Below are 22,414 nucleotides of genomic sequence, written 5' to 3'. Positions count from 1 at the left end.
CATGACATTTTTTGAAACACTACCATAACATTTTTTCATTAAATTTTTCGACATACTAAACTATAACTTTTTTTCATGACATTTTTCGACATATATATATATATATATATATGTATATATATATATATATATATATATATATATATTTATATAGTCACACATTTAAACTTGAGCACTAAGTACAGAGACAAACAGAACATTATTTTTATCCATTTGGCATGTCTCTGCTGCCCTCTGGTGTTTGAAGAGTAATGTGCTCCCAATGCTCTAGAAATTGATTTTTTTGTTGTTGTCATTTTAAGTGTCCCTGTCCAACATCAAAGGTCTGTTTGAAGGATACCAGTTGTGAATTATCTTATGGGGTTTCAGTTTTTTTTTCCAATACCTCATTCAGTCTGTACCAATGAATACTTACTATTGTCTCCTGTAGCCAGAAATGAGAGAAGGACTTGTTATCCTCCTAATCCTCTGTGGTATCATGTTCATTTGCAGGTCCATTCAGAATAAATCAGGAAAAGATGGATGTGAGAATATCCAGGCCTTTTTTCTGCTTTGAAACAATTCTCTGTTCAATTCATTAACATTTGAGTAGGTCCAGGCTGTACATACACCACAACTTATTTGATTTATAGCTTAAGATAGAAGTTGTTCATATTAACAAAATACTAATAGGACTGCCCTGGACCACAAAAACAACATATGTGAATTGTCAAATACACTGCCGTTCTTTAACTGATGGATGACTGGAAACAGTGAAACCTGATGTCCTCTAACTAAATACAATTACTCAAAGCAGTATCTAAGTACAATTTCAAGGCACTTGTACTATTTGAACTTGAGTATTTTCATTTTATGCTACTTAATACCTCTACCTAACCACATTTCAGAGGCAAATAGTGCACATTTTATACCACTACATTAATTTGACGGATATAGTACAAGTAGAATAAAACATAATACGAGTTACTATGTAGATTAAGATTTCATGCACAAAACACATGATCATCTTTTAAAAGAGGATGTATTATCATAGATCAAACTAACAGTATATAAAGAAGCAAATATTAGCTTCACCTCAACAAACTATAACATCAAGATATTGCTAAAATGTTGTATTAGTAACATTAAAATAGTAAAATATATATATTATAGAATAGCACTCTTAAAAACCCCGAGGCCTGTGGGATTGCGGGCGACCCGACCTACTTCACTGTCTAGAAAACTAGAAAAAATAAGCGATCCATTGGTAACATCCATGCCGTGCTAGCTTGTCAGGAAGGAGGCTAAATAATGCTCCAAAGTTGGGCTAAATTTTGGCAAGGAAAAACTGGCATTGAGATTTTCAAAGGGGTCCCTTGACCTCTGACCTCAAGATATGTGAATGAAACTTAGTTCTATGGCTACCCACAAATCTTCCCTTTACAGACATGCCCACTTTATGATAATCACGCGCAGTTTTGGGCAGTTTTTGAATGAAGTGAATAGGATAAACGGCTACAGATAATGGATGGATATTTATTTCTGATTTATGGATAGAATAGACACAGTGCTGAGCTGCATCTCAAATCAATCTTCAGGTTCCCAGCTTTCAGGTGATGTACACAACTTCTATTTGACATCTACTGCTGACCTACTACAACAAGATAAAGTAATATATTAAGTTGCTTGCTGGTCAAAGATGCGACTTTATTAAATATGCATTCCATCATTTCTGTTGCACTTTGGAACGTCCATCTCAAGAAATGATCCTCTGGTGATGAAGCTATTCACTCTGTTTGTAGATCACAATGTATGTCTTCCCACAACATCCTAGTGGTAAAACAAGGAAAAGGAAAGCAGCAGCAGGTAAGAAAGAGTCACGATTCTCTGAGTCCAGTGTCACAGTACAGTATGTGCAATATAACATGTACCGTCTTATGGCCTTGCTTGCTTTCTCTCTGTCTAGCACCATGTTGATGTTCTTTTCCAGATCCTGGAGGGGAAAAATACAGAGTAAAAAACATGACCCACTATTACATAGCAGGACATGCATTTAAAATCTGTAATATTTAAAAATGACGATATGGTAGGAAAGAGGTCAGACTCCCTTGCCTTGTTGGTGGTCTGCAGACGGTCATTTGAGACTATCAGTCTCACTATCTCTGCCTGGAAGCAAACAAAAAAAAAATGCAGGCATATGCATATTTAGCAATCACACTTCCTGCTTTCATTTTATTTATGAAAGAGTGTAAAATTGATGCTCAATCTGACGCAACAGTCAAGCTGTGCTGTTCATAAACTTGTGAGGAACAGGGCACAATATACGAGTATGAGCACACAGTTTATCTCTAAGCACCTTTAGGTCTTTGATGCATCCTTCAGTGGCCGTGATTGTATCAGAGGACACCAGCTTCTCCTTAATCTCCTCCTCCAGCTGTTGGATCTCCCGCCACGTGTTCAACACCTCCAGCCCCTTGGATTGGACACTGTCGGTGTGGCTGACGGCAGTTCCTCTGTCCTGCAGCCCTGACAGGGATGTATCTGTCCAAACACAGAAGAGCCTAGTATGAATGTACTATATGATGTATATGTACTTATACATACACAACCCTGCAGGCATTATAAAGTCACAGCTGACTCACTGAAACTACAAAACTGTCTTTATGCCTGTTGGCATGACAAAACATTATTTGTTCAGGCTGTCCATATCAGAGACACAGGACAGTTAAAAGTTAGCATGTGCTGCTGCCTGTGGGGGAATATACAGCAAATGCTTAGAAGTGGTTTACCAATGATTAGATCTACCAGGGTAGTCTTGAGACTTACTCTTCATGTCGCTGTCCTCTGGGCCTGTGATAGCTGGAACATTCTGTGATTCATTTTGGACTCTGAGGGTAAAAAGAAACAAACATGCTGAATATAATGAGACAGTACATAATTATATATACTTTTGTTTTGGTAGACAGATCCTTGCAGTACTGTTTATTCTCCTCCTGAGCTCTTCTGGCCTCCTGCTCCAGCCTGAAAACCTCTTTTACAGCATCTTCCAACTCCATTTGCTTTACTTTGCTACTGCCAAGATCTTTGAGTGAAGTGTCCAGCGACTGTAACAGAACAACAACAAAAACATATTAACACTTGTATTGTTTATGACAAATGCAAAAGACGCTCGAGAGAAATGCTTGTTCTGTGACTAAGTGATTATGACTGCAAAATGATTTGAGGCTCCAAGACAAACAACTCTCTGACCCCACAAACATATTGTGCAATGTCAAAAATACATGAAGTTATACTCTGAAAAAAGATCCCATTGCCAGCAGCCCAGAGGTCAGTTTCTAATGGACAAATACCATGAATATGAATGACAGGAACTGTGACAAGAGTTACTTTTGACCCTTTGAACTGTGACTTAACTATGTAGTGTTACATTACAAAGACTTTGTAAATTCAACTTTGCGCTAATGTTTCTCCTTTTAGAAGATGGAGACATTCTTACACAGTATGAAAAGCAATTTCCAGACTTTGAAAGTGCCTGAGCTTGATAATCCATCACAGTAAACATGAAGCCATTACTGTATGTTAAGCTCGCTGGTAATCAGCTGACACAAACAGAAGGGGAGTCGATGTTTTTGACAGGAAATGAGGCCAGAAAGTCACATCCATGTCTCAGATTATCTTCTTCTTATAGGTCTTGTGTATTTATTTGAATACATAATGAGCAGTGTGCTTTACCACGTCATGTAGTAATGGTTGAGAAGCCATCAAGTGGTTGACATACAAATCGTAATCTGTCTGGAAGAAAAAAGAAAACGTTATTTCAATCTTTGCACTTTTTTTTTAATGTATCTTTGTAGATGAAATTAAAACTGAAATAGTAGAAATAATAATATACTTTGATTTACTGCTCATGGGTTCGTCACACTATTTTAACCTACACAAGTGTGAGGAAACGCCAACTCTCTCACTATCTAGCCTTTTGTTAAGAAAGGTGGATCACACAGTTTTCTTTGTCTTCTTTATAGTTAAATAATACATTGACAAAGAATTGTACTCAGCATTAGAGTTAAGTTTATTTCTTAAAAATGTATGAAATGACATGCTGTAATAAAAATCATGACCTGTCAAAGTTTGAGGCCTTTCAGGAAGATTTTGAGTCCTTTGTGGAATCCATCTTGAGCTTAAAAACGGAGCGCACCTCAACAGTAGCTCTCTCATGTGGTGTGTGAATAGGCGGATTCTCAGGTTTGATTGGATATTGACTGTGTGATGAAATTATAGCTAATTAAGCTAAATGCTGGATTATGTACAAATAATTTGTTTCTTTTGAATGTACCGTATTTATGTCAATATACTGTAGGATTTATTGAGGCCTAGTTGGTAGAGTTAGTAAAGAAAACATTGCTGTCAACTCTCCGTTTTAAAGTTCTCACCTGATAGGCCAGTTTGAACTGGAAGGGAGGGCTCTCAGGTTATATCTTTTTTCAAAGAGCAGCACCAGAGCAGTTGTGAGCTTTGTGAAGACAGAGGATTTTTCCCTCCTTGTATTTTTCCTTTGTTTCATGTTTTTTGAGACTGAAAATAAAAGTCTGCCTTATTTTTTCCGCACACTTCCCTGCCAGCGCGATGTTTTGTCTTCCCTAACATCTCACCTTGCTATCCTGCACCTCACCTTACAACAACAAGCTTGCATTACAGCTGATGGTGGAAACTGTTGATATTTATTATAAACGTCTATCATACATATCCAGCTACTGTGTGTTAAATAATACACATTTTCCAAGTTACTGTAATATTTTAGCTACTGTTAAATCATTTGTACATATTGTGTTTGTGTCCTCGTACACGATAATCAAAAGTACTCATTCCTGTAGTTTTATGCTGTCGAATAATAAACCAGCGATTTCGGCTGCATGACAACCTCACTGTTCGCTCATTACAACAAATGATTGTCAAGCAATTATCGGTTTAATTTCTATTTTGTTATATATATATAATAGTGCAATGCAAAATTATGAACATGCAAAGCAGTTTTACTGACAGCATGAGCAAAGCTATGTACAAAAAAGAAACTCGAATGACCCTGAAACTTATGAATGAGCAGCAATGCAACCGTTGACCTCTGATGACCTGCCCCCAGACGCATCATGACCAGGTTCCAGCGGTTGCTCTACTTCCGCTCGCTACACCAGGGACTCACTCTCTTGGCTCTAATAGAACTGAAATGCGTCTGACGGCACATGCTAAAAATGTGCTAGTGGGTACAGAGGAAATGGAAAAACCTTAATTTCCCTCAGGATGCGTCCAAATACTGGTGAGCCTTCACATACATCATCAAAGACGTCACTGAACACCGCAAGGCGGTCTCTGCTGGGCCAGCTTTGCGCTGACAACCTCCTCAGCTCCTGGGTACGACAGGATCACACAAAACGTTAGATGTGAGTGAGAGTCTGTAAAATTGACATGTAAGAAAGACAATGTATAAAAAAAAAAAAGTGCAATTACATTGTCATGGTTTTTGTGGCCATTCTCACCTTTTGTAGTTTCCTCTCGTGCATTTCAGCAACATCAACTATGATTTGCCTGCCAAACCGTTGTTTCATCTTTAGCTGGCCTTCAGTATTCAGGCCTTTCTGGTCAGAATACTGCTTCCCCTCCGGATCAGATGGAGAGTCGGACTTTTTCTGGGCGAAGGCTCTCGGCTGGGCCGGCAGAGAGTTTGAGGACTGGTTAACTATCTTAGGTAGACTCATACCTTCAGGTTCGTCTGCATATGATGAGCAATCTGCAGCCTGATCTTGTCTTGACCTTGACCTTGAGACTTCAGACTCTCTTATCCGTGTCTGCCGGGGTGTCAGAGGGTTCGTGGTGTCTTCTAGGCTCTGAGGCATCCCCCAGAAAGACTGCTTTGTCTCCTCGTGAGGCTGACTCTGGTTCAGGCTGCGGGGCCCAAGATGACCTGAAGAGTAGGTCTCGATATCAGCCCTCTGACCTGCTTCAGCAGCCTGCAGCAGCCTGTGGATGTCACTCCTAAAGCACACAGACGTTGGCCTACTACTGCTGGACATGGCTATGACGGCACAAAAGAAATCATTGTAAAGTTTGTTGAAAGACACACAAGGTGACAATACATGTTCTATATTAAGCAGCAGAATATAAATAAATAAATATAACCCAAAATGACATTGAATTTCTATAAACTGCATTTACTTAGTTAGCGCTTTTATCCAAGGTGCTTCACAATTAGATAGATAAATAGATATATAGTAACTTTATTGATCCCGAGGGAAATACAAGTTTCCTGCAAAACATGTTAGTAAAAAGGCAGTAAAAAAGTTAGTAGTACAAAGTACAAAAAAATATACCAGATATAAAAATACAAGGTGATGAAGAAAACTGTTAAAACTGAATATAGTGCAGCTGTGTATCACAGCTGTGATACACGACTATTAAAAAAGTGAGAATAGTGCAGAAGAGATTGTTAAAAAGTGAATATAGTGCAGAACAGACTGTTAAAAAGTGAATATAGTGCAGAAGAGATTGTTAAAAAGTGAATATAGTGCAGAACAGACTGTAAAAAAGTGAATATAGTGCAGAAGAGACTGTTAAAAAGTGAATATAGTGCAGAAGAGATTGTTAAAAAGTGAATATAGTGCAGAAGAGACTGTTAAAAAGTGAATATAGTGCAGAACAGACTGTTAAAAAGTGAATATAGTGCAGAAGAGACTGTAAAAAAGTGAATATAGTGCAGAACAGACTGTAAAAAAGTGAATATAGTGCAGAAGAGATTGTTAAAAAGTGAGAATAGTGCAGAAGAGACTGTTAAAAAGTGAGAATAGTGCAGAAGAGACTGTTAAAAGTGAGAATAGTGCAGAAGAGACTGTTAAAAGTGAGTATAGTGCAGAAGAGACTGTTAAAAGTGAGAATAGTGCAGAAGAGACTGTTAAAAGTGAGTATAGTGCAGAAGAGACTGTTAAAAGTGAGTATAGTGCAGAAGAGATTGTTAAAAGTGAGTGTAGTGCAGAAGAGACTGTTAAAAGTGAATATAGTGCAGAAGAGACTGTTAAAAAGTGAGTATAGTGCATTATTATCTGTCCTGCAGACCGCCCTCCTTTGTCCCTAGAGATTAGGCCTAAATAGCATGAAATAGGTGAATAACAATGAACTCAGCAATATCTGAATAAGACTTTCCTGAAAAGAAAAACTGAGGTAAAGTAACATCAAACTAATATTATTCTTAATCCTAAAATCAGATTGCCACACTCAAGAGTCTTTGTGTCTAACAGTGCTTGATATTTAGCTTTTACATTATTTTAAAATATTGCTAAAAAGCTGTTTAAACTTGTGAACACAGCAGACATACAGAAAACCCTAAATAATAACCCACCTTGTTATTGTAGGTCTACTTTTGTGCAGTCACCACAAAAAACAAACTTTCTTCCTGACCACAATAGTCTCTTCTTGACTCGGTTGCCAAGGAGACCGACGCGCGTAATGCCTGCGTTGCGTTCAATGTCTTGATAATAATCGTACCCATGAGCTTTGAGGTGCTAGGTCTCATTTAGAGGCATAATGAGGCAAATAGGTGAAGTTAAAGGGTAGTAGGCCTATACAGTGAATATAGTACTCAAACTTTTACATTTGACACATTGTACGCTGCACGTTAAAGTCCATGTTTACAGAAAGCCAAGCATAAATAGATACGATGTAATACCTCAATCATATATCTTATACTGTATATATCCTAATATGCCTTGTACAAAGTATTTCCTTTTATAATTGTAATATAACTTATTATTTTTAATGGAGCTTCCCAGCAAAAAGCATTTCACACCATTTTACCTGTATTACCGGCGTGACAATAAACATCTTGAATCTTGAATTAAAATGATAAGCATTGAAATATTCGGGAATTAGCTTGCTAAGTCATAAAACAGTTGTGCCCCATTCATAAAAATTATGAAAATAATGTTTTGTCTTTCAATTATTTGAAATGAAAATATTAATCCTTGCAATTGATTACAAAGATGAAAGAATTCAACCAATCAGAGGAGGTGGAGTTAATTTTGAAATCCATAGTTTTCAAGTAGGAGTATTATCAACCGATAAGTTATTCACTTAGTTTCCATGTTTCCTTCCTCTGTTTTTTTTTCCTCTTGCAAACTGTCAATATATTAAGTACAAGTAGGCCTATAAACCAAGTGTACTTAGACTTTTCTGTATACTTTTCAGTATAAGCCAAGTATACTTATGTATACTTTTGTCAAGTATATCTTTGATAAGTACATAAAAAGTAAACTGAAAGTATACTTTTTTTTAAATTTAAAAATTCTATTAGCACATAAACTTCTTCTTGGTAAAGATGTAAAGATTCATTACAAAGCAGGGGCGGATTGGAATATTTGGAGGCCATGAACAGAGGCAAGCAATTGGACTTTCCTGAATCCCAAATCCCAACTCATGTGAGCCCATCTTTTCCATAACCCCATTCCACTTTATTTTGCTACCCTATTCATTACCTTAAATTCTTTACCAAGGTAAAAAATAAACTCCAACAAATCCCCCCTCTGTTTTTTTTTTATTTTGACATTTCAAAGTTTCCTGGGGACTGCCACAAATCCTTGCACTCAGTAACCCAATTACCAGACAAATCGTGTAAATTTGGTTATTGGGGAAATGTGGTTAATGCAAAACTCCTGTAAATGCTTTAATCAAACTATTATCTTAATCTGGTTATTCACTGTAATTGGGCTTTTGTGTGCAAGTAAACACACAGTAGTGAGTCTAATCTACAGAGCGAAAGAGAAGGAGGAGAAATGAGGAGAGTGAAACTCGGCCTCGGGGCAGGAACGGCCAGAATAGGAAAGCACCCAGATGGCAAAGCTGAGCATGAGGGAAGAGAAAGTGTAACATGTTATGCTTCATTGAAACGAATACGGCTATGCAATGGAGTTTGTATATATTTAAATTCTCGTGTCCAGTAGCGTTTGATGCAACGATGTTGAATAAAATGCAGTAGAGGATGGAAGATCAATTTATAAGAACTGGCACCGACACTGTGCAGCAAACTTTTTCATTGATGAGATCCTATATTCAAAGACAACAATATCCACCATATACAATTTTAAGGTATGTTTCATGTAGGCTACCCCTCAGATCCAAGCAAACTCAGAAATACAGTAGGCTACAGTGCAGCAGGGATTTCTGAGAAAATCGTTCCGCTGCATTTCCGTTGATCATAAGATAGAACAGGATGGCAGCAGTATTACTGTATTTCCTGAAGCAATGAATGGATAAACTAGAATTACTTTGTGGTTGTACGCCTCCGCCAACCAGTCAAGTTGCAGTTTACATCCATTTCTGTCCAAAATGTCATCACTTCATCACTTTATTTTCTTACTTTAGACATTTGTGTGAAATTGTCATAATTAGCATATGAAATCTTCATTATGGCCAAAAATGTCTTTCGTGAGGTCACAGTGACCTTTAACCTTTGACCACCAAAATCGAACCAGCTCATCCTTGAGTCAAAGAAGACGCTTGTGCCAAATTTTTAAGAAATTCCCTCCCGGCGTTGAGATATCCCATTCACAAGAATGGGCCACACATGAGGTCAAAGTGACCTTTAACCTTCAAAATCTAATCAGTTCATCCTTGAGTCCAAGTGGATGCTTGTGCCAAATTTGAAGAAATTCGCTCAAGGTGAGATATCACGTTCACGTGAATGGAATGAACGGATGGATGGACGGACAACCCAAAAACGAAATGTGTGCTATCACCAGCACGGAAGCATAATATAAAGAGTTATTAAGTACTAATAATGGAGGCTAAAAATGGGGCCAAAGTCATATTACAAATTTCTCAGATGATATTACATTATTGTATATTTTTTTAAAATGGGGTGGTGCTGATTTTCAACAACTACTCTGCATGTACAACATTCAGCACAGACTCAATATGTACAGTAGACTGCAGTCTTCTCAGTTTGTCCAACAAGAAATTAAGGGAGGATGTTCTCACTATTGTCAGTGATTTAAAGATCCCAATTCATATTTATATTTTGACTTTCATAAAAATGTATAAATAATTGACCTTGACTTATCTCTGTAATAATTAAACAAATGGACCTGATTAAGTGCAATAACGTGTATGCATCAACAGTAAAATAAATAGGTAATTCAAGCAGGAAATAAAGGATGATCTGGCACAGAGATGTATTTTTCAGGTATTTAATAAAAGTCATTTGGGCTACTGCTCTTACGTTTACAGTTGAGACATTCCGCAATTATGCTGGGTAACAGTAACATGTCTAGACCGTTTTGTTTATCTTAATGTTTACTTTGTACAAAACAAAAAGGCCAACATTATTTTTCTTTGTATAAAAAATATAAGTTAATTTAAATTTAACTCTAATTAAGAAAATAACAATAGTAATAATAGCAATAATAATAATCATCAATAATAATAATAATGGTAAAGATCATAAGCTAAACATAGTGCAGACAATGGTATATAACTGGTGCTGAAAAGTAGAAGGGACAGTGCAGTGTTATGGACTTAACCATGTTCTCAGGTGGGGTCGGGGTGGGGAAAGAGACAGTCAAAAGCTTTCTCTCACTCTCTCTACCACACATGCATACACACACACACGCACACAGTGTACACACCCAGTCTGAAAGTGCACAACCGCCATTCAGTTTAGCGCCATCAATCAGAGCATACAGTACATCTCAGTCTGTACAAACTAATTCCTAGATTGCACACAGTATACACCTATTACCGTATATGCAAAATTATATATAAACTTCAGTTTAGGTGCATGCTAACTTGTTGCTCTTGGTTGAAGCTTACTGGAAGCAATTCTGAAAAGTAAGACAGAGCACATCATGGAAATTGATGGCGCACTGAAACACAGGCCGCCACCGAGGATCTGCAATCAACAAAACATTCATCAAAATGTACATTCACACCATTGGGGGGGCCACAGTACCAGTTGTAAAACAAATTATTTGAGCGGTAATTTCAGTCTTGGAGGGACAATGTCCACTGGAATGACAGTTTCAGACAAAAAGAAATTGTCTTTTGGAAGATCTCGGAAACTCATTTTAAAGAGTCCAAATGTACCTCCTTGCATGGCGTAAAGGGGGATGATTTATTCCCTGCCACAGGCCATGGATAAGAGGGGAACTTCTGTTACACAACTGCAAAAAGTCAACCAAACATTCTTGAGTTGCAATCCCAGAGATAGACATATGATGCACTTTAGCTAAACAGGTTTGACATTATGGGAAAATATGACGCTGACCATTGTTGAGACTTCTCTTGAGCTGCTGTGCCCGGCATCAACAGCAAAAAGTGTTCAGTGTCATAAATGTTTCACCCTATACGGCTTTAAACCATAGACCGTATATAAAGATGGACGACACGACAGCTCCCCAAAAGTGAAGCCAAAACATCTTGATCGCCCCCTGGTGGCTGGCTGCAGTATAGATCATAAGTCCCGCCCCTAAGTAAAAAGTCAAAGTTCACGTCAAATAAATTTTTCCCAAAGATGGTTTCTGTCATTTTAGGTAGTTCTTATCACGCTGATGTATGTTCAAGTGTTGGTGAGACGTCATGATTGACAGCTGTGAGTCCCTCTCGCTGACCAGCTGTAGCGGTGCTCGGCTCGTGATTGGTTCTGCGATACAGCGGATCCACCGCCCGATCACTACTGCATAGACTCTGGCTCCAAATGACTTCATAATCTCAAGATGGCAGCTCCAATATCGGGATATTTTGGCTTCACTTCTGTACAGTTTGAGGAAGTGGAGATGCGTCGTCCATCTTTATATAAAGTCTATGCATTGAACCTGCGAGGATACCCGTCCATGTCAAAATTAGACCGTATAGTCTACGACTCATTCCACCCCTCACCCTATATTTAATTTATACCTCAATAATTCATCTATGCCTTAACCATGTGATATAAATTAGGATGCTGTCTAGACATTACATAAGGTAGTCAACATGTAAAAAGTTTGCTGTGTCACTGCAAACAAAGAAATCTTTAGAGAGTCCACTGGGACACTTAACCAACTTGTGCAGTATCCTCATTTTACTTGTGTTTTATTCATGGTTGTAGAAATTATTACTGATTAATGAGGAGAAACCAGATTGTTGTGTAAAATAATTCATGATGTGATAGTGGCGTGAAAAATGTTATGAAAATTCAATAGTATGCAGGCTTACGATACAATAAGCATGCATACTACTATACTATAACTGATGCTATTTGTGCATCTTCTTGTGACCTGCAAACTTAATTACTGCTGGCCTGGGGTCAGATCCTGTTAATCAGAAAGTAGATGTACTATGCAGCAGGTTCCTAAATGCCAGGAGGGGCCAGGGGCAGTGCTGCGGGGGTCCACTTCAGGGAGAAACATTGTGACTCTCTTGTGACTGTGTTCACAAGTGTCGACATTATCTAACTCTCTCTCGTCACAGTTCATCCACATTTTGTAGAACATGCTGCGGGGGGATTTCTCCACGTAGAATAGGCTGTATGTCTTTATTCAAGTACTGCAAAGGATTTTTGCTCAAAAAGTAATAAAAAAACATTCCGACTTCCACCTTCTCAGTAAGGTGGCATTAAACCATACATCTGCTCTACACATTCCTTCTGTCTCTGGAAATACCTTGCTGAAGTAGTGTCGCCTACGATAAACCTACCACAGAAGGCAAACAGTACCATTTCAAAAAAAGCCTGAACCAACAAGATTTCACATGTCTAGCCTGTGAAAGGTTCAGAGTAAGGCCTCTGCAAATACAAGACCATGAAAGAATCAGCTCATATAAAAAAAAAAAAAAATCATAACATAACATAAAATAGCCAAAATAAAACAACCAAAACAAGTCCATTCTACCAAATGAATTCCCAAGCTGAGTGGATGTAGAGTGACGGGTCGAAGTCCCTCCCCATCGGCTGTCTGTCAGTCTCTGGGATCGGTGAAACTGTCAGTGTTGACACCTCCGTCACCCAATGAGGTAACTGTGTGTTTTCAAAGTCAAGTCGCCTTTAGCTGATCCGTCTCCTGCTTACACAGGATGTGGGTTCCCCCCCCTCCTACCTAGTTCTAGGTCTGTGGCAGGATTCTAGTTGTATTCCTTTGGTGGGCCAGCAACCCCTTTGGTAGTCAGTTGTCAACCTTGACAGGGCCTGAATCACACGGTCGGTTGGGCACTACGTCCTGTGCTTCTCCCCGTGTTATCTTCTCCCACTGGCCCAGGTTATCCCTGCAAACACAATATATCTCTATCAGATTCAGACTCTGCATGTTGAAGGTTTACAATCAGGGCTGTGCTACTAATGCAGACATTTAATTTCTTAAAGGTGCTTAATACAAAATTTAGAGCATATCTATTGCCTCCACACGCTCTCAACATGGCGACGGAGGGTGGTTGCTACACTTCCGCAACGTCTTATTAGCTGTTTCTGCTGTATGAGCGCAGTACGGCAAGCTCACATGCACAAACATGCACCAAAAGGCATTCGTGACCGACCCGGCTATGTCAACAAAGCACAGAGACACACAACGCAGAGGGAGAGTGACTTCATTCTCTGCTCAGGTAGACATTACTCCACTTTATCTTTACATAGCAAATAGTTGTTTGCTGCTATAATAATGCTCTGGATATTGTATAGAGCAGGGGTTCTCTAACTTTTTGGGGCCAGGAACCCCTTACAGGGGAGAACATTTTCCAAGGATCCCCCTCATAATCTTAACACCGTTTAAGCATATGCTTACTAACATTTATACTCTTAGATGACATTGGAACTATTTATATTTTCAAACTTTTCAACCTAAATACCTCAGGCATGCTTCAAAGTGATAAACAGAAACATATATTAATTTAAATTATTTTAATACCACTTATATGCTTTTAATCGGAGGGTCATTTTATTTAAATTGCATTGTACTCAAACTTGACAGCCTACATTTCAAGTCATTGATCTTAAAAAGTTTCAGAAAATGAACAGTAGCAAGACTGGCATAGTTCTAATAAACCCAGCTATTTAAATTTACCAGTCTAAAGCTGACTTTCAGTAAGTGCTTCAACTTAAAAAATAATGAACTTATTGCTGAGTGTCACAATCATATACGAGTTTCTATTTGCCCAAAGCTAACGTGGGTGGGAGAAATGGACACAATATCCTTGTTTTATTGGTGCAAATGGTCCCCATCTGTAGATATACACTTTTTAATGATACAGCACAATTTTGTAATTTATAGCAAATTGTTTCGCGGAGCCCCTGACAGAGTGCCACAGACCCCACTTTGAGAATCACTGATATAGAGCACCTTTAATGCAAAAACATGGCTTAGAATCTGAAATAAGCGGATAAAATCATGTCAGCATGAATCAAAGACATTAAAAAACGTCATCGATAATAGGACAAATTATTTATGACAGTTATTTCAAACAAATGAATGAATGTAATCATATTTGTTTGTTGTTAAAATGACAATTAGATTAGCTAGTAATGGCCTTTTGATTTGATAAAGCTATCATCAGATGTATATTTGTTACTCATCCAGAGCTGTCAATCTGGAGTTGCCTTGTTTGAGTGAAAATTAAATGTACTACTGTAGCTACTGATGGGGCTAACTACTGTAGCTGGCACACACACACACACACACACACAAACACACACACACACACCAGTATAACACTTTGCTGCCACAAGGTGGTGCATCTGATGTTAATAATGGTATGGACATAATATTGTTAGAGACAGTCAGAACTTTAAAACAGATAGCTGAAATTACGCAACTGTAGCAATAATATTAAGACAGAAAGATCAGAATACCAGAATATAAAATTATTGTTCTGAAGAGATCCATATTAAATGTCAACAACAATACAAAAGCTGTATTAAACCAAACTGTATTAAACAACTAAACATAATTAATTTGTATTGGCAATTTATTCAAGAGAAAAATGTCAGGAATGATGCTAAAATTAACAAATGGTCAAACGCATGTCACCACAGCAAGTGTGATTCATTAGTCATCTGCAGTAGCGGTCCTATCAGGTCTTGTTGTCATAAAGGTAACCTCTCCCCCCTGCGCTATAATCAAGCCTGACACACGGGTGCAGAAAGTGCTGCCCTTTGCTACCGTTCACTTAGCCAGCCTGATACAGTTTACACGTCTGTGGCAGATCCCACAACAAGCAGCCGGGCTCCGCAGGGTCTAGGCCCGCTGCCCACCCAGGGCCCGGTGCTGACGTACAACCGGGGCTTAAATATTACACTGCTCACTTTGTTTGCATTCCCCGCTGATCAAGGTCACAAAGTTTTAAAGACCAGCGGGTTACCCCAGAGGGGCAGGCAAATGGACCATATGATCCTGTTCAACAAGCAAAAATCATACATATAAATACATTCATACACTCTTATTGAATGTGAAAAGCAGACACACATACACACACACTGATGCACCGTGGAAGAACAACCATGTCCTGTTAGTGCACTGCATTCTGTATTGAAATGTATCTATCTGAATATTTTTTTTCAGAAAGTTCTAGCACAAGTTATTTTAATCCAAATCAGTGCAGTAGCATGTGTGTTTTGTTTTTTCCTTGGAACTGTTGGAATGTGCACCTATACACACACACTCCTTATCACCTCTAATCTTATTTGTCTGGCCAACTGCTGCTAGTCAGACGAGGCCAGCACACACGTCACTTGTTGCACTTCAAGCTGTCAGCACATTTATTGGCCGTATCAGATGTGAAATCGGCATGACAATATTGTGTGAAGTAACTTTTTGATTGTTTTGTGTTTTTGACCTATTTCACAAAAAAAAGTATGAATTAAAACACCTACAATTATTTAGTTATTTAATATTTTGTTGCTAAATACATACCCTAGATACATTCTCTGTCACCTCAAAAGCTTAGTTTTTTGTCAAGGATGAGACTTTCCCTCATACTTTAAAACTGTAGCTTTGAATACTTACTTGCAGGCTCTTAGAAGAGGACTGGACGGAGGGAATAGCTCCGATAGTGTCGTGTAACATGGAACCGCAACAGCATTGTAGAATCCCACCTTAAAAAGGACAAAAACTATAATTACGGCTATCGCCGGTGCAGAGGCATAAAAACCCCAAACAGAAAAATTAACCAACAAAACAGAAATAATTAGGCAACAGAAGCAAGTTTGTATAGAGTCTGTACTAACATTTTCACAAATGTCATACATACATTAAAGTGGCAGTAGGCAGTATATTTTTGGCATCATTGGGCAAAAAATCCATAATAACCTTTCAGTATCTTTGATTTAAAGTAATTATTTAAACTTTAAGTCAACTACTGTACTAGTAACCCTACTTGAGCGAAACTTCAAACTTTTTGAGTGTGTGTAAAGTAGAGGGTGAGCCCGGTTAGAGACTCGTGAGTAAAAGTGCTGGTCTTACTTGTCCTTGGGGAACCTCGTCCTTCTTGTCTCTGTCCATCATGGGGATCGGCTGCAACCCAATCTTCTTCATCTCATCTCCCTGTGGAGGAACAAAATAAGGAGAGAAATTGCCTTTTATTTTTGCATACTGTGGCAAATCTTCTCACCACTAGACTGCACTATTTAGCACTTTACAAGTAGGACAGCTAGGTGTAGCAGCATTTCCAAGTATTAATAGAGTTCTGTTATACTGGAGGCACTAAATGACACTACAATTGTTTAAACTCCAGCAGTATCCCATTGTACCTCAGCCCAGAACTCAGCATAGATGTCGTTGGCTGTGAGTCGTGTGATTTGCCATTGCTTGGTTACAGAACACAGGTCACATGCTGTCATCATCAGACCAATCACACGGTCCCTGGAGGGGAGCAAAGCCTTGTTATAGCCATGAGGAAGAACTCAATGTGCCATTTATGAGAGCACCAGGTCCATGTGTGATGCTATGAGACCTGACCTGTGTAAGTGGTTGTCCAAGTCCAGCGCACTCGAGGTCAGCAGCTCCGACAGCTGCTGGTGGTTGTTGAAGTACAGGGCGAGATCCGTGGCGATGATGGCCTTACGGATGATCTCCAACACCTGCTCGTACTCGCTGGAATTCAGGTTGGAGAAAATATTGTGCCCTTCCAGCTATGAGAAACAAAGAGATCAATAAAAAAGCAAAAGCTCCACTTATGAGGCGTTCAGCTCAGCTAGACCACAACAGGTTGTAATCTCACGTTCATCTCAGCTCCACGCAGATCCTGGACGTTACAGAAGAGGACACTCAGAACTAAATCATATGATCAATAGATCTGTAATTGACAGATTGTGTGTGTTTGTGCGTGTGTGTGTGTGTGTGTGTGTGTAAGCATTAGATTTCTAGAAATTACATGTAAATGTAAGTTTCAAGGCCTTTCTGTGTGGAGTTTGCATGTGCTCCGCGTGTTTGAGTGGGTTTCTTCTGGGTTCTCTGGTTTCCTCCCACCATCAAAACATGTATCCCCCTCCCAGGCGCTGTAAATGAGGGGGTTGCATCAGGAAGGGCATCCAGTATAAAACCTATGCCAAATCAAATATATGGATCATAAAATCAGATCTCAGAAGACCCCTAACGGGAGCAGCCAAAAGACGAACAACATATGTAGATTTAAAGGAACAAGATGTAAGACTAACAGCTAGCGTTTTAAAGGGGTAACAGCAGTCCAAATTCAAAACATTGGAGCCGTGGCCTGTCCGCTCCTCCGGTGTGACTGATAGCAGTTAGCTAAAATTTTCGCAATTTGAGGGTTACCTTCTAGACAGGACCGCATTAGTCTCTGGCCAGCAGCAGAAGATGGAATCACTTCACCGGCTGTTCGTCTCAAATACTCTTGACTCTGCCTTGATAACCCAGCTGCACACGGACCACAGAGAGATGTGCCGAGGCTTTTCAGGTCGGGTTGAATCTAACCTGATGTTATCTCTGTTGATCCAGTTCATTTGCTTGCTTCCATGGCTGCAGAAGACTGTGTTAGCATGCCGATTTGTTTCATACGTGGCAACGGGGTGTTGATATGGGCAGTGGACGGGATCACACCGACCAAAAAAAAAACAGACGTTGTGGACGTAAATTTCAAAGAAGAACATAATGGTAGTATGTACCAGTATTTAGATTTAGCATGTTTCCTTAATCTCTGATGACATACCATGGTCATTCTATGATTTATTTCAGTAAATCTATTACATATTGGTCATTAATGTGAAAACTATCTGTTTTTCTTACAGAGAAAAAACTGCGATTGAACAAATAAAAAACAAAAAATGAAAGAGGTTGATTTTAATCTGCGTTATTTTAGTCTCTAAAAGTCATTTCTAAGGTAACTATGAGGTTTTGAAGCATTGTGTGTTTTTTCAAAATTTGAAGGCATTGTTTTACTATGTTTTAAGTGGCCAATCTTTCTTTTATGGTGACCTGCTATTGGCTTTGCTGATGGCGTTAGTCCACGTATGGCATCATTTTTGACATCCTCCCGTTGATACTGTATGTTGTATTATTTGGTCATTTCTGTGATTCTTTTGCATGTGGTATTCCCATTCATTTGCCCACCTTGTCTGCAAGTCTTTAGATATGCTGATATGCTTAAATAATGAAAAGGTCAAACATGTTATGTAAGGCACATCATTTCATAATAAATAGTAGAATTTAAACGACGATAAATTAATAAAAAAAACGTTGACTTGTTGAGTTAAGTTCTGCATAGTGGAGCTCTACCTGTAGGATGGAGACGGTCTGAGAAAAGTGGTGTTGCTCCATGGTGGAGGAGGAGTACAGAGCAGCAAGCGGATGGTCAAACTTCTGCAGGTATGTGTTGCTGTACCCCCGATGGTCCAGATCATGGCACAGGCAGGCGATCAACAGACCCTTCTTCTGTAGACCAGAGTGGAAAAACAAACCTTAAAACCCAAAAGGAACCCCAGATCTTGTTTTTATTTATTTTCGTCTTGGAGCAGTACAACCCAGATATCCCAATAAGGAGCAAACCTCTAGCTCTGTGAACATCCCAGTGGTTTTCTGTAGGATGGCGTACATACAGTGTACCACCGTCACTGCGTGCTTCCAGTTGTGGTAGGGCACACGCCGGTAGTTCTTCCGTACAGACATGGTGAACCGACACAGCTTCTCCAGCTCAAAGCTGCCCACGGAAAGAACAACAATGAATCAACCGGAGCTTTGATGAAGACACTGACATTGTCATGGCCCAGTGTGTGACACCTTACCTGGTCTTTCCACAGGAGTTATGAACCATGTAGATAAAGACAGCAGGCCAGATCTCCTCAAAGGGATTAATGTCAAAGTGGAACCTGGAGGAGGGAGGACAAGATGGGAGGAGAGTCTTAAATTAGCATGTGCAGAGGGATAGATGAGGGGACTTGTGAGGTCTGGGTGTATTAAACTGACCCCTTTCTGTACTGTGTACCCCCCCCCTCCCATCTTGCAAAGCTTCTGGACTCTGTCATCGTCACTTTCCCTGACATGTGGCTGTAGACCAACCACCCTGACAGCAGAGATAATGCCCAAAACCTGAACCTGAAAGGGCACTCACATTTCAATCTCTTTATAAATGGGTGCAGGGAGGTTGAGCTGGGTAAGGGTCTTCCATTCCTCCGATGTGCAGATGCTGTGATAAGACAGTTTTTCCATCGTCACTCTGTAAATGCATTCAGAGTGCCGGATCCTGTGGTACATCTGCAGCGACACACAGAACAGGAATTAGCCTTTAAAATGTTGAAAGATAAACTATAAACACCAGGAGAATATCTTATATCTTTGTCGAATTCTTTAAGTATCACAGTTGGATTTTCCAAAAGGGGTCGGACAAAGTTAAATTATCCGCAACAGTCCCGTATCATATTTTATCCGTCTCCAAAAAGTGTCTCCACATCTGGTTTGTATCCCTGTCCCCTTCCCAGACAGACTGGAATAAGACAGGTACAGGCGCCAAGCCTCACACCTTCCACCATAAATCAGCATAAATCAGGAGGCGACCCAAGTGAGTTTCCTAGAGACGCGAGGCATAAATTACAGCTAAACATAAATCCAGTGTCAGTGGACGGATGCAGACTGCTTGTCTTAAAATATTAACACGCCTCATCAATTTTAAAACCAACTGTGTGACGCTGCTCCTGCGTAAGTTTGTCGCACGAGATGACGGTGAGCCAGGCCCCACAGAGAGGAGAGGCTCTGACAGACGGACCACACAACGCAGGCTTCCACAGTTGATTCATGAAATGTCTGTGTGTTCCATGTAAGGGATAACCATCACTGCCAAAAAGACACGCTTTTATTCATATTTTGGAGCAATGCACACTTTAAATAGAAGCTGTTGGCACTATCCTTGTCAACCTTGGATAAAAAATGACTGACAAATAGGGAAACCCGCAGCCTAGTAACAGCTGAAATGAGCCTTCCAGCTACAGTATGAATTTAGGGCAGTGATGAGGCCACTACGTCAAAGGTGCAGTTTTCTGAAAAAAAAAACCCGACAAAAAAACAATCAAGTATTCATGGCCATGAAGTATTATATAATCTACCAACACTACAAGAGATAAAGAGCAGGCTTGTGCAGACAGATATAAAGAGGATGGATTATATTTTTGCTGTTGGAGATATATCCGTTAGTCGTTTAAATATTTGAAGACAAATTCACTGTACTCACATTTGCACAGTGTAAGGCCAGAGCACAAAAGACAGCAAACATCTTAAAGTTGTTCTCATCTGTTTTAGTGAAGGCACTTCCGCTTAGCTTGTTCACCATCTGCACCACGCCTATAACGGTCCCCCTGCTCACGATGGGCATGCACAGGATGTTCCGCGTGGTGTAGCCGGTTTTGAGGTCCACCTCTCTGTTAAGGAAGACGTACAAAAGTATGTTCATTCAAGAATTCATTTAAGTGAGTTTATAATGTGAACTATACAGTAGGGATGCACTGATACCGATATCGGGCCGATACTGACTCAAATAGTTGGATTGGGATCTATTCAATCCAATTCTATGTTTATTTACTATATACATTATAGACTGGAACTTTAATTCCTGTTTAAGTTTTGACCAATTTGTTGCTACATTGAAAAGGTTCACACTTAAGTTGTAAATCCTGTTAATTTAAAAGATTTTTTTACCAAGTTGCTGGTGTACAATATATTATTTTAAAGGCTCAGTGTGTAGGATCTGGCGGTATCTAGCGTTGTGGTGAGAAGATTGCAACAAACTGAAGCCTCTCCCGTGTGTTTAGTGTTGGAGAGCTACGGTGGCCAACGCGAAAATGTGAATGACCCTCTCTAGAGCTAGTTAGAGCAAAACCAGTGCGTAGAGTGTGTGTGTATGTGGGAAGTGAGTGGTGAAGCAAGAGAGAGAGAGCGGCGGCGACGGGGGCGAGTAACGTTATCGACTCCACCCCAAGCAGAAAAAGTTAACAGAGTTTGGTTTGTCTGTTCTGGGCTACTGTTGAAACTGTTGGACATATAAAAGGCTCATTCTAAGGTAACAAAAACACAACGATTCTTATTATCAGGTATACACTAAAGAAAACAATAATAGCATATTCCATTTCTGCCAATAGATCCCCTTAAATGTTACACACTGGTCCCTTAATAGAAAAAAATTCAATAAATGTGTATTTATTTGTTACATTTTGTTTTATAAAGTTAAGAAAGCAATGTGTAAGTGAAGCCTGATGTTGCCTAACACATAAAGAATAATCCCAGTCACTTCCACACAGTGAGGTATACTGATTATTAATTAAACACTGTTATCGGATTGGTACTCGGTATCGGCCGATACCCAAAGCCCAGGTATCACTATTGGTATTGGGACTGAAAAAGTCGGAATCGGTGCATCCCTACCATATAGTAGAAGTGCAGCATGTTTAGGTCTTAACTCCTTGTGTACACCGAAGGCCTCTATAATGAGTATGAGTATTACTACATTGTTTTTATCCTAAATACAGGAGAATAAGAAGACAGTTTATAGCTTCAAGACCATTAATAAGATTGTCGATAATCATATATGATGATAAACATGAGTCAAAATTATTCATCGCAGAGTCTGTTGGAGTTTACCGGTTGAACCGGGGGTCTGCATAGGCATCTGGGATATTTAAGACTTCCCCTGTCTGAGCCACTTGGCCAGCTATTCCCTTCTCTATAGAAAACCTACAGGGAGAGAAGAGAGGAGAAGAGTTAGCTTTGTGGACGACATTTCAAGGCTTCTCAGTCTGTCGGTGCTGGGTGGATGGGTGAAAATCAATAATAAATCAATGATATGAAAATCCATGTGAGAACCTGATTTTACAAATGCAATTTACAGCTCAAATAGCACGTAGATGAACAATTTTTATTCAGAGGGTAAAAATGATGATGCTCCATTGCAATGGTACAAAATCTAGTTAAAGTAATTACATTTTTCCCCTGCTTTTCTA

At 39.3% G+C, this 22,414-nt stretch overlaps 2 protein-coding genes across 7 annotated transcripts in view; both read right to left on the bottom strand.

Moving 5' to 3' along the window:
- Positions 1–1,665: 1,665 nt before the first annotated feature.
- On the bottom strand, positions 1,666–7,468 carry LOC119495800 (uncharacterized protein C6orf118-like). The gene is made up of 10 exons (XM_037782601.1): positions 7,364–7,468; positions 5,511–6,046; positions 5,259–5,381; positions 3,712–3,771; positions 2,959–3,083; positions 2,806–2,867; positions 2,336–2,520; positions 2,092–2,145; positions 1,911–1,972; positions 1,666–1,809 (listed from the first exon to the last, which is right to left on the bottom strand). The coding sequence occupies exons 2-10, from the start codon at positions 6,042–6,044 to the stop codon at positions 1,767–1,769; spliced, it is 1,248 nt and encodes a 415-aa protein (XP_037638529.1). The 5' UTR covers positions 6,045–6,046; positions 7,364–7,468; the 3' UTR covers positions 1,666–1,766.
- A 4,077-nt stretch (positions 7,469–11,545) lies between these two features.
- pde10a (phosphodiesterase 10A) overlaps positions 11,546–22,414 on the bottom strand; it is a 66,839-nt gene continuing 55,970 nt past the window's right edge. For 5 of the 6 annotated variants that reach the window (XM_037782594.1, XM_037782595.1, XM_037782599.1 and 2 more), the window contains 11 exons: positions 22,056–22,148; positions 20,653–20,839; positions 19,540–19,682; positions 19,214–19,297; positions 18,978–19,128; positions 18,708–18,863; positions 16,932–17,104; positions 16,724–16,835; positions 16,437–16,517; positions 15,981–16,069; positions 11,546–13,251 (listed from right to left, as the gene is read on the bottom strand). In XM_037782594.1, the coding sequence (XP_037638522.1) occupies positions 13,152–13,251; positions 15,981–16,069; positions 16,437–16,517; positions 16,724–16,835; positions 16,932–17,104; positions 18,708–18,863; positions 18,978–19,128; positions 19,214–19,297; positions 19,540–19,682; positions 20,653–20,839; positions 22,056–22,148 (1,369 nt within the window). In that variant the 3' untranslated portion in view covers positions 11,546–13,151. The remainder of the gene's footprint in view (positions 13,252–15,980; positions 16,070–16,436; positions 16,518–16,723; positions 16,836–16,931; positions 17,105–18,707; positions 18,864–18,977; positions 19,129–19,213; positions 19,298–19,539; positions 19,683–20,652; positions 20,840–22,055; positions 22,149–22,414) is intronic. The other variant, XM_037782596.1, reaches the window with a different exon arrangement.

Source organism: Sebastes umbrosus, chromosome 10, assembly GCF_015220745.1.
Source record: "Sebastes umbrosus isolate fSebUmb1 chromosome 10, fSebUmb1.pri, whole genome shotgun sequence".
Lineage (NCBI taxonomy): Eukaryota > Metazoa > Chordata > Actinopteri > Perciformes > Sebastidae > Sebastes > Sebastes umbrosus.
The sequence above is the reverse complement of the archived record's forward strand: the minus strand, read 5'-3'. Positions and strand labels throughout refer to the sequence as shown.

Coding starts and splice junctions, on each gene's coding strand:
- LOC119495800 (XM_037782601.1), bottom strand. CDS start 6,044: ATGTCCAGCAGTAGTAGGCCAACGTCTGTGTGCTTTAGGAGTGACATC. Junction 2,146..2,335: donor GATGCATCAAAGACCTAAAG/GTGCTTAGAGAT, acceptor GTTTGCTTCCAG/GCAGAGATAGTGAGACTGAT. Junction 1,973..2,091: donor GTCTGCAGACCACCAACAAG/GCAAGGGAGTCT, acceptor TTTCCCCTCCAG/GATCTGGAAAAGAACATCAA.